General features: G+C 35.6%; 2 protein-coding genes across 9 annotated transcripts; one reads left to right on the forward strand and one right to left on the reverse strand.

The window, feature by feature from the left end:
- The first annotated feature begins 2,332 nt into the window (after positions 1–2,332).
- fru (fruitless) lies at positions 2,333–12,800 on the forward strand. 8 transcript variants are annotated; one of them, XM_008202770.3, is made up of 5 exons: positions 2,335–2,599; positions 2,825–3,346; positions 3,409–3,597; positions 5,402–5,525; positions 6,087–6,722. In XM_008202770.3, exons 2-5 carry the CDS (start codon positions 2,834–2,836, stop codon positions 6,425–6,427), a joined length of 1,167 nt encoding a protein of 388 aa, XP_008200992.1. In that variant the 5' UTR covers positions 2,335–2,599; positions 2,825–2,833; the 3' UTR covers positions 6,428–6,722.
- A 34-nt stretch (positions 12,801–12,834) lies between these two features.
- wds (will die slowly) lies at positions 12,835–14,375 on the reverse strand. Its single transcript, XM_966471.5, has 5 exons — positions 14,058–14,375; positions 13,912–14,008; positions 13,474–13,867; positions 13,108–13,427; positions 12,835–13,063 (listed from the first exon to the last, which is right to left on the reverse strand). Exons 1-5 carry the CDS (start codon positions 14,175–14,177, stop codon positions 12,963–12,965), a joined length of 1,032 nt encoding a protein of 343 aa, XP_971564.1. The 5' UTR covers positions 14,178–14,375; the 3' UTR covers positions 12,835–12,962.
- Positions 14,376–15,260: the final 885 nt, after the last annotated feature.

The raw sequence follows: 15,260 nt of genomic DNA on the forward strand, positions 1-15,260 counted from the left end.
CTTTCAGTACATTGCAATTTCCAAGAACTCACTCAAATAAAAAACACAGTCAACTGAATAAAATAATGCATTCGGGTTTTACAAATGTTGATTAAATTACGAATTTATAAAAAAAAAAATTTTGAATCGCCTGTAAAATGAGACGAAAATGTGCGATTATTAATTAATCAAAAAAATGACGAACTGATCGGATCCAGGCAATTTTTTTCAATTACGAGCCACTCACTGACCAATATAACTAAAAAACGTTTGTGATTTATTGATCTCTGCTGTAATTTTTATAGCTTTATTTGATCTCAACTCATGAAAAATAATTACTTTACTCTGGCAGTAAATCTCTCGGGACATTTTTTGCAGTTTTTAACATTTAGAAACGTAATGATTGGCAATTCGCAGAAACTGCATTAAACCTACGTCGTAATTACTTGCCGCACCTGTTTCTCAAGCCCAAGTAATCCAATGAAGGCAAAAGGGTTGTAAAATGCAAATAGTTGGTCGATTTCGCTAATAACAATTAAATTTACAGCTAGAGTGTCTCGCTTGCACAACTTCGTCGGGCCAATCAATTGATTTCATTAACTAGTTATATGAAAATTTCCGGTGTAAATAATAATGCGGGAACAACCATTGTAAATTGGAAGCATCCCATTCGTCGCCAGCTCCATAAATTGCGGTTTTTCGGCCCATCGGGGGTGAAGGCGTTCGCAGCAAATGAAAAGGGGCAGTGCATCTACAGTTGCACGCACTAAATGCAAAATGTACGGTACATCATTGCACATGCTCTAAAGCTCTCGGGGATGACATAATCTAACTTACAAAATAATTGGATTAGTTGTGTGGTGACTGAGTTCGAGAAAACTACAATTATTCGGACCACCGGCAATAAACTGAAGCTTTGCAGTTAGGGCTTTGAGCAATTTGGGCGCAGTGATTTGAGCTTAGTTGCGATTTTATTTCAATTTATTAGATTTTTTCTTGCTAAATTTCGAGCAGAGCGCAACAGGTTAAAGGCAGCGAAAATCAAGTTCAAGGTAAATGAGCAATTCGGCGGATATAAGGTAAAATCCAGCCGGGGATGTTCGATGGACGTCGAGAAGACATAAAGAAAATTGCATGATTTTCTACTCAAAATATTTGTGTAATGCATGAAGTGGTAATTTTATTCAAAAGTAATAAAAAGCAATAATATTGATGCATGCCTTTTCAATTTTGAATTTTTTTGCTGCATTGCATGTGTTCATGAAGAAGATAAAATAGTCTTCAGGAATTTATGTTGTTATTAAAATATTTCATTTTTACAAAAAATTTGACTGTAAAGTCGAAGCAATGAAGAAGACGCAAGTCTTATCATTAAATGAAAAATTTAAAGAAAATAAATTTGTTATTCGTTCTGGACAAATAAATAATAAAAATGTTATTGGTTTTATTATTTTCCCCAAGGATCCCATTTTTTCTAGTGATTTAATTTAAAAAACCTAGTTTTGAATTGTTATTTATCATTAAAATAAAAGCAAGCAATATTTTTTTTCTAAATAGCATCTAATCAAAAACCCAATGTAAATTCAAACGTTTGATAAATTCTACCTTAAATATATAGTAAAAAAAGTAATTTGTGTTGTTCTAAATATACGCAAATGCTTCAAAACTAAGATAAATTATAATTTAAATTTTTAAATATATTTTTTTATTTTGCCTAAATAATCCCATTTTTTGAGTTATTCTATTTTAAACCTAATTTTTATTTTATGTATTATCAGCTATTACAGGTATTATCTGACTGATTTAAAAGAACAATTATTCTAAAGGTTTTAAAAACTGAAAAATTAGTGTTTTATCTTTTAAATAATAATTTAATATTTCATGATAACATTTTAGCAAGACTGTGATTTTGTAATTTTCCAACAATTCTGAAGTGCGAAAATTAGTATTAATTCTATAAAATTACGTGGATAACAACTGATTATTTTTTTTAATATAAGTGGGTTAATTTATTATTTACACACTAATTTACTATGAAAAATAAAGTGTAATTATTTGTATGGTGTTTTTTAGAATTTATAATCGATTTTTTTTTGTTTTTAATAATTTTAAAAATTTTTTTTATTATTTCACATTACAAAAAACAACTTAATCAAGTGTTTAAGTACAAGTCCGCCCAATATTTATATTCCATATCTGACCTTGTTTTTGAGTAAAGTAGGTAAGGCACTAAAGTGATAAAATTACATAATTCCTGTAATGAATTGGAAAAAGTCTTATTTGAACAAAAGTCTAATTAGACTTTCGCCTGTGGAGTCGGCAACCAACAAATCGCCCGTGTCGCCTATTACGTGGCTGTTGCCGAGATGAATAATTACGCGCTCTGGTCGTTCATTTTTAAGCCAATGATAATCAAAAATAGTCAAATCGGCCATTTTCCGCCCCACAAATGCCAATAACCCAGTAATAACCCCTTGGCCGGTCATAAAATAAATATTCCCCTCGCCAGTTTTTCATCCAACTGACATCAAAACAAATATAACAGTATCAGACAGTTTGCATGGCAGTGCAGGAGGTAGAAAATTGGGTGGCGTTGTAATGACAGAAACTGGGCAAAAAGGTAAGTTTCCCCCCTTAAGCAGCCCCAAATCGTGTGAATCGCGTGCCAATCGGCCCAAAATCGCAAATCGCGCGCTGGGTGCCCCGCTCGCGGCCCCAATTTCCCGACCAAAAGGCCAATAAAATTCACAATGGCGGTAATGGTGACGAACGTGGTTCTCGGTCGGAATTCGCTTGTTTATGGGGGCTGTGGTCGTGCGCTGAGCTAAGGAATTTGTGTGTGCAGGCACTTAAAATGGATCAACAGTTCTGCCTGCGTTGGAACAACCACCCCACGAACCTCACCGACGTGCTGAGCAGCCTCCTGCGGCGGGAGGCCCTCTGCGATGTGACGCTGGCCTGCGACGGGGAGACCTTCAAGGCGCACCAGACCATCCTGTCGGCGTGCAGCCCCTATTTCGAGACGATATTCATCCAGAATGCTCACCCCCATCCGATCGTTTTCCTCAAAGATGTCAATTACAACGAAATGAAAGCGCTGCTGGATTTCATGTATAAAGGTGAAGTGAACGTCTCACAGAACCTCCTACCGATGTTCCTAAAAACGGCCGAGGCCTTGCAGATTAGGGGCTTGACCGATAATAATTCGTTAAGTAGTAAAAACGACGACGTAGCTGAAGTGCCAAGAAGGGAGAAGGAACGGATCGAGAGGGACTCGCCGCCGATTGAGAAACGAAAACGGAAATCGTCTTCAAACTGTGATAATATGACGTCAAACTCAATTTCAGAACGATATAATGACTCTCAGGTAACCCACTGTCCCCACCAAGCGACAGCCACAGAAAGATTTTCAAAAACGACGAATTTTAGGCATCATCTCAAAGCAACTATAAAGCAAGTCCGACGCTGCCAAAGTTAAACCCTATTTCGCCGGCCGATAGAGAAAATATGAGCGCTGAAGACATGAGGATGTCTTCGCCGCATATTAAACAAGAACCGGGGCACGACTCAAGCCCACACGTCGATTCGTTTCATACAATGTCTGAAGCTTTACAAACAGTAAGTATCGCAAATCTGTTCCATTGTACTGTTAGATTATAACAGTGACATAATAGGAATTTTCATTACTTCAGTTGGTTACATCTGACGTAGCACGACCTTTTTTTGAAAAACTTACCGCTTTTTTCGATAATAAACAGACGATAATGATTTTCTGATTGTTGTTATTTGTGTCTAGATAACATTTCATAATATACGAATTATGTAAAGTGTTAGAATTGATAATTGCGTCTAATCAATTTTTATAAACACATTTTCATACAACAAATTCTTGCCGTTCCTTCTATGAAGGGCAGAAATTGTGTAACTGTTTGGCCTTGACTGCACGTGTCTGGTTCGGAAAAAACTGAATCGCAATTATGGGCTAATAAAAGTACTATTCGCTTGATTTATACATATTTGTTAACGAAATCTTTCTAAAGATATTTTGCATTTTAATCAATGGCTAAATTCTGTTTACGGGAAATTCAAATACAATTAAATTTTAATTCGCAATTAATTTAAATCACAATTTAATTTGAAATTATTTAGTCCTAACTGTGGTGATCTGGAATTTTTGGTATTCCAGTTGTAGCATTTAAAATAAAATTCTGTATTGTTAACCGAAGCCGTCATGTATTATTTTTATTTTATTTATTTATTTATTAAGTTAAGAAGCCACAAATCTACAAATTCGTAACATTAGCAATTTTTGGGGTCAAAGTCGTCATAGTTATTGCAGACCCTGTTTGAAAAAAATTGTGATACTCTGAACCCTAGCGACATATTTCGCCGTTTATACGGAAATACAGAACGTATTATCATTTTTGTATTGCGTGTAAGTACTGAGGAAAAATTAAATTGAACTGACAAAAATAAATCGGTCTATTTTTCATCATTGTTTTGGATTGTACTGTCCTGAAGCACTAATCATTCCTTGGCGATGGGATATGTGTTAATGCAGGTTCGGGAGTGTGTGTTAGTGCCACAGTGTTAAGATTCTCCTCTGTGAAAGAAGGAAGGGATTACTCTCAAACTGCCAATTTAAAAACTCATACGCTTCCCGGTAATTACACCGAGTGCTTTTGAAGTTTCCACTTGGTGTGCTTACAAAGAAAGCTATGAACTTTTCAGTCATTCACACATATCCTTTCCTTCTTTGTTAACAGACGAACACGTGGGGGAGAGACGTGGTCCTCGAAGTATTACCATCAACGATTCAAAATAAACACAATTTCACATCGACCAGTCAGCAGTGTTCGGTGATTCAGACGATAGCGTCGCAAAAAAAATCGAACGTCGGCAGGAAAGGAAGCCGGTTCAGGAGCACGTGGATGGAATCGTACTATTGGTTGCAATACGACGAACATGAAAATCTCATGTACTGCAAATTTTGTCGAAAATGGAGCGCTGAGATACCGGAAATACGGACGAGTTTTGCGGAAGGGAGTACCAATTTTCGATTGGAAATCGTCAATCATCACGACAAGTGCAAAGCGCATAGATTGTGTGTCGCTAAAGAAGTCGATTGGGAAAATCGGAGACGTTTGACTCAGTAAAATGGCCTTGGGTTTGTTTGTTCGTTTTTGTGGCTGTGCAGATGGTCGAGAAATTTATTTTTTTGTAAGAGAAAAAAGTCGAAAAAGTTGAGTTCAGGCCCAGGATGGTTGTGATAATTTGTGATGCGGAAGGCTAGTGTAATTTGTAGAAACTAACAAATGTACTATTGAAGAATAAATTGTTTTAACATTGTTTGTCGTTTCATTTATCTTTCGATGAAAGTTTTGTTGAATTCGTGGGAAATAAATGCATTTCTTTTTGTTAGGGCGGAAGTGTAAGTGTACACCCGGAAGATATTAAATTATTGGGCCCCCATTCGTTATCAGATCAAACCGAATCAGATGGTACTCCACCCATACCACCACCGGAAGCAACAGACACTATAGATGGTAAGTTGTGTAGAAACAATAATAGCATGCTTTAGCTTTTTTATATATGAAAAAGTAATCAATTTTCAAGCCAATTAGACAAGAATCACTTGGAAATTGATTTCATGTCGCATGGTCTTCTTTTGTTTAATGGGTATTAACATTTTCCGCTTTTTGTACATATTTACCGCTTTTATTCTTTTATTACACTTGAAATAACACAAATCGAATCAATTTTACGCGACTTTACGTGCGATTCGGTACAAAGTGAAGTGTTCATGATCATTTTCTATTGTATTAATTTTTTTCAAACGTTTGTATAAGTAAGTATAAATTTTATCATTTCTTTAAGCACGAAATTCGAGTTTTGTTCGATCTTGGTGTCCAGTGCCATCACAGCCAGGTATTGCGAGATTTAACTTAAGAAAACGTCCATTTTTGGCGGCGTTGCGTGTAGACACTATAAACTAACTAACCGCTTCGCGCTTAGAATCTCCGCTTGCCAGATCACACCACAAAAATCTCTTTGTTTTGCTTCATTTTTATGGTAGATGGTGATGATGGGTCCTCTCTCTGTTCCAGCAGCGTGGCAGGAACAGGGACAGGCCTACCATCCTTCATCTTTCTACCCGCAAGAGTCGCAAATTCCGACGATGGTCGTTGAAACACGCGCGCCCGCATCCGATTATTGCGAGATGTTTGACAAGATATCGGATTCGCCTAGTCTATACACGTGTAAAATTTGTGGTAAAACTGTGAGCAATCGATGGCATCACTCGTCGATACATCGGCCGCAATCGAATCGATGTCCGTTGTGTCAGCAGTCTTTCACGAGGAAAGACAATATGAAAGCGCACATTCGGCTCAAACACGGACGACCGTTGGTGCTTTTCGAAACATTGGGAGATAATATGTATTCGTGAGAGTTTTCGATGAGCGAGGTTTTGGCTGTGAGGGGGCAAATCTAACGCCAAATTCCTTGTTTGGTGGTAGATTTGAACAGTTCTAGGTTTAACAGTATTCGAAGCGACTCTTTATAATTGTATACAATTTGTGATTTATGTATCGTTTTACTTATATTCAAGTTACCTTTTTTACTTATGTTATAATTTGCTTTTTTATACAAGACGCAGTGATGTATTTAATGATATCTAATCAAACAGTAATTATTGTAAACGTTACTTTATGTAATCGTAATAAAGAAGAGATTATGCTTGATTTGTTTGCAATTATTTTCTCTCTTTGAATAATAAAATTTAATTTTTATGGAGCGTAATTAGATGCACAGATGTGCGAATCATTCAGCTTACAGTTAGATGAAAGTAGGAGATACATGTGGTAGAGAGAAACTGTAAAATTTCGAAATTAAAGAAACATGGCAAGCGTGCTGACGTCCGATGAGTGTAAAACAATCAGGTGAATTTGTTGCATAATTCTGTTGAGAACTATGAAGATGCGTTTTTTTTTAATTCAACAAGATTTGCATAAAGAACAAAGACGTTCGACGACTGGAATATGTTATTTCCTAATAAACATTTTATTTACTTACGAAAGAAAGTCAATGCGCGAGAATTTTTTTATAATTTTTTCACCGACACTACTACACACAGCTCAAATGTTTGTAGTGAATAAGGTAATTCAAGATCCATTTCGTCGTTGATTCTGAAAGAGCTGCTACGTGCACTATTACGTCAACTTATTTCTCCCGAGAGCTATTTTTTTACTGTACACGATGCATCAGTTTCATTTTTAGCTCTCAGTATTTTATCCATAGTTCAAAATTCAATCTGATCCATCAAAAAATATCATATTATCGCTCACCGTTGTTAAAATATTTCGCACATTTTTTCATAATCAACGACGTGAATATTTACGTGAGCTCTGCATGTCAGGCTTAAATCGAAACTTTGTACTGTTTATAAAAAATATACTGGGTGGCACTAAAATGCAAGTGGAATCTTTTTGGTCGACTGATGAGGCAAGAAAACAAATCATCATTTCACCGTTTTGCGTTTCTAATGTTGCTCAGTATATTTTTAGCGCTGTTTGAACTTTTTCTAAATTGTGTAATTAGCCACGCAATGGTTGTTTTATTTTGATTGTCGTTAAACATTAAGAAAAAACTGCAGGCAAACTGAGATCCGTGGAAAATTTTCCAACTGATAAGGTTGTGTATGAAACTCGTAATTTGATTAGAGTTTGTTAGAAAAAAGGTTGAACTGGGAAGCTGCTATTATTCGAAATTGAATTATCGTGTTGTTTTTTTTTGTATGATAAAATCTCTGTACATATGGTTAGTGTTAGATTAAAATAAACATGTAAATAAAAATCTCTCGTTGGTGTTTTCATTGGTGCAGGTTCTGAACCACCTCTGTCGTACTTTATTTTAATTTAATTAGTCTCTTCACTATGCATGTATTCAATTTCTGAATTTCCGCAAATAATCTCAAATAACTAAAATGGCTCGGCAGCTTCATTATAGATTTTCAGTACCGGAGCGTGTCACCACACTGATTGTTGGTGTTTTCCTCGTGCACGTCATCTGGTACTGAAAAGCTTCACTTGCTCTGGGGTGCACCATTGTCACTATTCTGCTGTCACAATTAATATTAACACACTATTAGCATTAACGAATTGCCGTTAAACTACTGTTTTCGTTTGCAGGTTCAAAAACCTGGCACATGCGGCTAACGTTTGACAAGCTGCCAGGTGGCTGCAACCTGCACCGGTGCAAATTGTGTGGGAAAATAGTGACGCACATACGCAACCACTATCATGTGCACTTCCCGGGCAGGTTCGAGTGTCCCCTGTGTCGAGCCACGTATACACGCAGCGACAATCTGCGCACTCATTGCAAATTCAAACATCCGCGCTACAATCCCGACACCAGGAAGTTCGAAGCACCCACGATTACCAATGACACGACGGCCGATTGATTTTGGCTCTACTATTATCTGTTGTACTACAGGGCCTTGGCCTCATCCTAGCCACCAACGTTCTATTCTAGCTAATTCAAGTACCTTATTAAAACAAATGCATTGAGAAAAAAACGGGCAGTCACCGAATTGCCCCCTATCTACAATACTAAAGACTTAAATTATTGCACAGGATAATTTCCTTGGACCATGTATTTCTAGTGTTTCATTTCTTATTAATTCGAGCTACGACTGAAATCTCGGCAAGGTATTATTAAATGCAATGTAGGAGAGAAATAACGGTACTATATTCAAACTATTCATGCTAAAATCCATTTCAAAATGCCCACCCTCGATCAAAGCGCTTGATCACCTCCAAAGTTAAATGTTTCGTTGAACTTGTCAGTGTTGCCAACGTTTCTGTCGGACAATTTGAAATGATTTTAGTCTAGTATATAGATAGTCTTTTTAACATTTTTGTACCATTTTCGTGCAAGCATATTTTAAAACCTGTCACCGTTTGAACCTTTACTTTCGACCAGTAACTTCTAGTCTCGTAGGTCACAAAAACAATCCGTACTTCCGGCAATTTAAAATGTGTTTGCATCTAAATGATGTCATCCTGCAAAATATTACGACCTAAGATTGTAAAGATATCTGTGATGTTATATATGATGTAATATACAGGGTTCCAAGCAAGGCTGACCTACTGTACTTAGGAATCAAAATTGCCCACTTATACTCACAATTGTTACGGTAGCTTAGTTTTGTATGGAACATGGATTGAAAAAATTTTAGAAACTTTGTGCAATCGTTTTAAAATTTTCTATTTATAGTGGCATTAAGTACCCGGCGATCCCCTGTATATGTATAACTTAATTTAAAAATGATAAAACGAATAAAAAAAGAGACTCACGATATTATAATAGCTTATGCCCGTCCGTTTAAAATGGGTTTGCATTTTAGGATTTTCAATGTAGAGCGATTACAAGTCAAATCTTTTTTGTATTAAAACTTTATTTATCTTATTTAAATATTGCCAAACTAACTAGTTGTATAATTTAAGTGCAATTTTATTAAATAACTTTGATATTACCTCATATTCTCAACTTTTACATTTAATGTAGAGAATCTCTTTTTTAAATTTTGTACCTATTGTAAGGTATTGGCGGCCTTTGAATAGTTAATTATGTAAGTAAAATATTAACTAATTTTAGGATTATTTGTTTGTGGAACAAATTATTTAATGATCTGTAGACGAAAAACTCAAAAACTTCTGTCCGTAATTTTTACAGGAATGGATCATTTCTATTGAATTTCGTGATATGGTACCTTAGTTATAATAAGTTGGTTCAATTTGGTGTTACAGGTGTGGTGTTTAATAAGGGTATTTGTTTTTTTTTAAGAAGATTTGCTTATAATATATTCACAAATGTTTATTTTATGATATAAACCTAGTGCATTAACTTAGGTAAGAGCATGTTTTTTTAATTCTTTAAAAAAGCGGAACATTTGTTGTTAGTTTTTATAATAATATACTATATACTAAAGATTTCTATGATATATTGGCATTAAGATAAAAAAGTTGGGTGAGCAACTAGAATGATTGTGATAATATAGGTTTGGTGCTAACAACCTTGTACTATTTGAAATAAAATATGAAATGTGCAATATTTAGTTGTAACTGTTTTGTTGTTGTACTATCCTTGAATTTAGAAAAAAAGAGAATCATGTACAGTTTGTAAAAGGCGTTATTGTATATTGTGGTTTCATAAAAATAATTTTGTTATTGTTGATTTTAGAATTACAATTCTTGCAACGAGTTATTTTTATAATTAATTGTAAAAAATCGAGTTAATAAGGTTGCGGTTTCGGAGAAAAATCATTTTATAAATATATATTGTACGGCCCTAATCGGCTCTAAAAGAACAATTCGCATTTTCTTTACAAAAATTGTCTAATATGCTCAATGATCAAATATCTTGCTTAATATCATTTTCGCCACCGTTGAGTGTTACTTAAAATTCATTAGTGTTTAAGTGATGTAAAACATTATTTAAGATTGATATGCATTCATTAAGGCATTTATTATTGTATTTTATTAATTTTTATTAAAAATGGTGTGTTTTAAAATCGAACGTTATTTAATCCCTTGTGCCGTAACTATGCTACTAATGTCGAGTATCTAGTGTCATGCTTTTGTAACGTTGTAATGGCACTACGACACTTTTCGTGTCGTATAGAGCATGCTAGAAGTAGCACATCATTGGAAATCCGGATATTATAAACCGGTAATGAAAGATCGTCTTTCAGTCGACATGAATTAACTTTGAATTTTTGTTACAGATGTTAAGTGCTACAAGGTGTCGCAATTATTTGAACGTGTCGGATCGATGGATGAGAGAAGGCGATGTGTACTGTGTGGAAAAATAGTGAGCAATACACGAAATCACTATTATGTACACTTCCCAGGACAGTATTCATGTGCGCATTGTCCGGCAGTGTACACACGCAGTGATACATTATTGCTACACATGAGGACAAAACATCCGACGGTTGCTTAGCTGATATTTGGTGAATAGAAATTTCTTCATACATGAGCTGGAAGTTTGTTTAATTAATACTCACATAACTAGAGTATTTTTACAGTTATTGCTCATGCTTATAACGAATCAATTAGTTGTGCAGTAGATAGAAACAAGTGATATTAAAATGTAAAGAGTACAATAGACGTAATGCCAAAAACTAGACCAAAATATTATAAGTTTCAAAAACAATTGAAAGAATTTTCAGCTTATGTGTAGTCTTGACCTAAGGTTTACGGACGTACACAAGTATATTACATGTTTTTGATCAAGTCTAGTCACACTTCCTAAGTTTCTTGAAGCCAATTATAGCACATGTGACATGGGTGCTAGTAGTCTTCCTACATCACGTGATTTTAGTTTACAACAAATCCATGCAATATATTTGTGGACTCGCTCAACGAGATAATATACACAAGTCTCTCCTGTAAATAGGTTTTTCCCGAACTTTTAACAAGTAGTCATATTGTAAAGAATGTAAATTGTACAATTATCTATGGTCTTGTCATTGTATAATAATTTGGAAATAATAAGTAATTATGTGACTGAGAAATAATTTTGTAACGTTGTCAGCTTGACAATTTTTGAAGAATATTTTGAGGTATATGGTGTATATATCGTAACTAAATTGAACAAACTTGTCTTATTGTTTTCAAATTTTTTATTTAATTATATACGATAGTACTAATTGTAACTAGTCATAAGATAGCCAAAGTGAAATTTGCCAAAATTAGCTTTTAATTTTGCTAGTCATAATTTAGTTGTAGTGTTTATTTTCAAAATAAACAAAAAATCGTCAGCTACTAGTTTAGAATAAACATTTGAGTGTTTAAACAGGGACAAGCTATAGCTTTTTATCGCAGGATTACCAAAGGTGTGAGGGTGTTTTTATTTAGTGTAAAACGGTGATGTTTGCTGCCATATTATGTTAATGATTTCCTCCTCGGCGACTGAGTAAACTACAATCAGAATTTTATATATATTTTCGGTTTACTGTCTAGTCGTCACAATTAACGTTCAAAAATCTACTAATTTATTACTTGTAAAGTTAGTATTTTATAAGCTAAATAGTCGTAATTGTCCATCTTTGAGAACTTGTGACTCAGGATCGAACTTTCCGTTTTGAAGTCACCCAAGACTGACTTGCCAAATCACAACGAACTGACGCGGAGAGATGAAAGACATACAAGTTCTCATTTTCTAGCAAAGCATCAAATACTGATTTTTCGATAATTGTTGACAAACCAGCCCTTTTTTCTGTCAAAATTATCATGTAATCAGGGTATAATTATATTCCAATGTTTTTTTTATTATAATTCTTGTATCTATTAATAATTGTTTCATTAAATTGTATATAAAAACCCGCGTTTTATTTCAGTCTTGTTCCACTGCTTGGTTTTGTGTTATTTAATCCGAATTTGTTTCAGCAGAGCAAAATGGGGGCGCCATTCTCACTTACAACGAAATGTTTGAGCCGTCCCTCTCGAACTTGCTCTTATGGAAATGTAAAGCTTGCAGTAAGGAAGTGACCAATCGGTGGCACCACTTCCACTCGCACACAGCGCAAAGGTCCTTCTGTCCCTACTGTCCAGCCACTTACAGCCGCATTGACACCCTCAGAAGCCACATGAGAACCAAACACAGTTTTCTGATGAAGTGTAACAATTTGTAAATGTTTTACTCTTGCTGTGATGTAAATACGTAACGTACTTAACGCTAGTGTATTGTCTGCTTTGAAATGACATGTGATCAAATGTGATGTTATTTATTTATGAGAATATATGATGAAACTGGAACGCGTATCATTCCCTGCGTAATAAAGGAACTGGGAAAAATTCAAAGGTTTATTAGTTGTGGCTACTCCTACCGCCTAACATTAATCTGAATCAAATTTACATCGTTAGCCACTCATAAAAAAATATAAATTATTTTTCATAGAAAACATTGTAGAAGCTGGATTAAGTATCACTTTTCCATAACTTTATGGTCTTGTCGTGCTCGAGAGCAGCCGAAGCGATTATATTTTCAGTTGGGTGGCAAGTCGTACATAGCACCACATCTGAAAAAATCAATTACACAAAATAAGGACAATGCGTGATTTACCTGTGTGTCCTTGCAATTTTTGTACAATTTCCTTCGTTTGCAAATTCCAAATGTAGACCAAATTATCCTCAGACCCGCTCACAATCCATTTACCCCCGGTAACGGAAAAGTTTGCAAAAATACAGTATTTCTCATTTTTATGCCCTGAGTAAGTTTTCAAGCATTTGCCTTTGGCGTAATCCCAGAGTTTGAGGGTGTTGTCTAAAGTCGCTGCTAGGATGTATTTGCCGTTTGGCGAGAATTTAACGAACGAAACAGGGGGGTTATCATCATCAATTAATGTCTTCAGACACTGCCCGGACGCTGTGTCCCAAATACGACTAAAAATTTATTATTTCTTTTCGGACGAGCGTAGTTTCGACTTACCAAAGTCCGTCGTAACTGCTGCTGACAATGAGAGACCCGTCTCTGTTGAAATGAACCGCACTGACAGGGTCTGAGTGCGCTGGGAGTGTCTTTAGACACTTTCCAGTCCTCACATCCCAAATTCTTACAGATTCGTCAAACGAACCGGACACGATTAAATTCGATTGTGGGTTAAAATTACAACAAAAAACGTAATTGCTGTGCCCCTTTAACGTCTTCAAGCACTTCCCTGATGATAATTCCCAGATTTTAAGAGTTTTATCATCACTTGCTGATACAAGTAATCTGCTATCGCTAGACCACGCCACGTCACTTATCCCTAACTTATGCCCTGATATTGTCTTCTCAAACTTACCGTCGTAAGCGCCCCATATCTTAATTAACTTATCCGCAGCTAAAAACCAAAGTTAGACAAAGTACTAACAATTTGAAACTTACAAGAACTAGCCAACCATTCGCCGTTTGGGCTAAATTTAACGGAGGACACCGCCTTGGTGTGCCCCGCTAGCGTGAATTTAAGCGTGTAGTTAGGTTTCTGCAACACAGTTATTAACCCGCGCCTCTTTCAAGTTCAAATTACGCACTAGGTTACTGCTGGACTTGTTAGAGCCGCCCGTCGGCGTCAAGGAGTTGTTAGTGGCAGGGGCCGGTGGGGCAACGTTTGTCGAAGAATGGACAGGGGCTGTGCCCCCTAAAGGCATCATTTTGTGGCGATTCAGGTGCTCCAAATGCTACTCTTGTGAAGCTGCTAACCTGAATAATTGCAACAAGCCACTGGCACTGAAATTAAACCGCGAAAATCCCGGTAAAGAGCGTTTTTTGCGATTGTTGTCACAAGTTTTAAAGCAATTTCTGCTTTATTCAGCCGCCATCACAAGCGTCAATGCGCCAACGCCGGTTGACAAAAAAAGTCACTAGAAAATGGCGTCAGGTTTGAATAAAAAACAATTCAATGTGGAAATATTTATTTCGTCGCGTTTTTCAAATTCACTTTGCCATACACGTCTAATAATCCACCCTTTGCCTTTTTGCGCTTCCGGTCAAAACCTTTTCCTTTAGCTGTGGATTTGCCAATTGCGTTTTTTCCCAACTGCTGGAACTGAGCCTTTGTTTTTTCTTCTTGCTTAAGTTTCGCCCGTTCTTCCTTTAATAATTTATAGTTTTTGTACTTATTTTTCTTGGGCTTTGCTCCTAGAAATTATATTTTGTAAGGAACATATACAATAATAATAAAGGTTTACCTAATTTGATTGCTAACTGAATTTTTGCTTCTTCCTTCTTTTCCGGGTCAAATCCTGACATTCCAAATTTAACAATTTCGTGTTTCGCTCTCCTTATGTTGAAATCTTCAGATTTCTTATTCTGGGGCTTTTCATTACTAATTTCAATTTTTTCCTGTTTTTTGGGCTTATACGATTCAAAAGACACCGACTTAAAATCAATGGATTGTGTACTTTTCTTGAGAGAACCCTTCGTGGGAATAAAGTCTTCAGAAATCATTTTTTTGTTAATAAATCACATCGTTGTCAAAAGTAAGGTTAGAAAAAAAATGGGGTTAGAAAACGTCAAAAAGTCAAAACCATTAATGTTTTTTATAATTTTTTATTGACTGATTACGAGTAACAGCGAAATTGTTATTGCGTTTCCGTTTTATTAATATTTGTGCGCAGAATTTCCACAAGTCTAAAAATAATCCTGTTTTTATGATAACTTGGCAAATGTTGTTGTTATTCAGAAGAAATCGCTTTATGTCTTCGTCTACTTTAAGAAGAAGTAAAAATAGGCAC

This window comes from Tribolium castaneum, chromosome 4, assembly GCF_031307605.1.
Source record: "Tribolium castaneum strain GA2 chromosome 4, icTriCast1.1, whole genome shotgun sequence".
NCBI classification, from domain to species: domain Eukaryota; kingdom Metazoa; phylum Arthropoda; class Insecta; order Coleoptera; family Tenebrionidae; genus Tribolium; species Tribolium castaneum.

Excerpts from the sequence above, each read along its gene's own strand:
- wds (XM_966471.5), bottom strand. The coding sequence starts at position 14,177 with ATGATGCCTTTAGGGGGCACAGCCCCTGTCCATTCTTCGACAAACGTT. Across the intron at positions 14,009-14,057 it reads ACAAGTCCAGCAGTAACCTA|AAACCTAACTACACGCTTAA; the intron begins GTGCGTAATTTG and ends ACTGTGTTGCAG. Across the intron at positions 13,868-13,911 it reads CGAATGGTTGGCTAGTTCTT|CTGCGGATAAGTTAATTAAG; the intron begins GTAAGTTTCAAA and ends TTTGGTTTTTAG.
- fru (XM_008202770.3), top strand. The coding sequence starts at position 2,834 with ATGGATCAACAGTTCTGCCTGCGTTGGAACAACCACCCCACGAACCTC. Across the intron at positions 3,347-3,408 it reads AACGATATAATGACTCTCAG|GCATCATCTCAAAGCAACTA; the intron begins GTAACCCACTGT and ends GACGAATTTTAG. Across the intron at positions 5,526-6,086 it reads AGCAACAGACACTATAGATG|CAGCGTGGCAGGAACAGGGA; the intron begins GTAAGTTGTGTA and ends TCTCTGTTCCAG.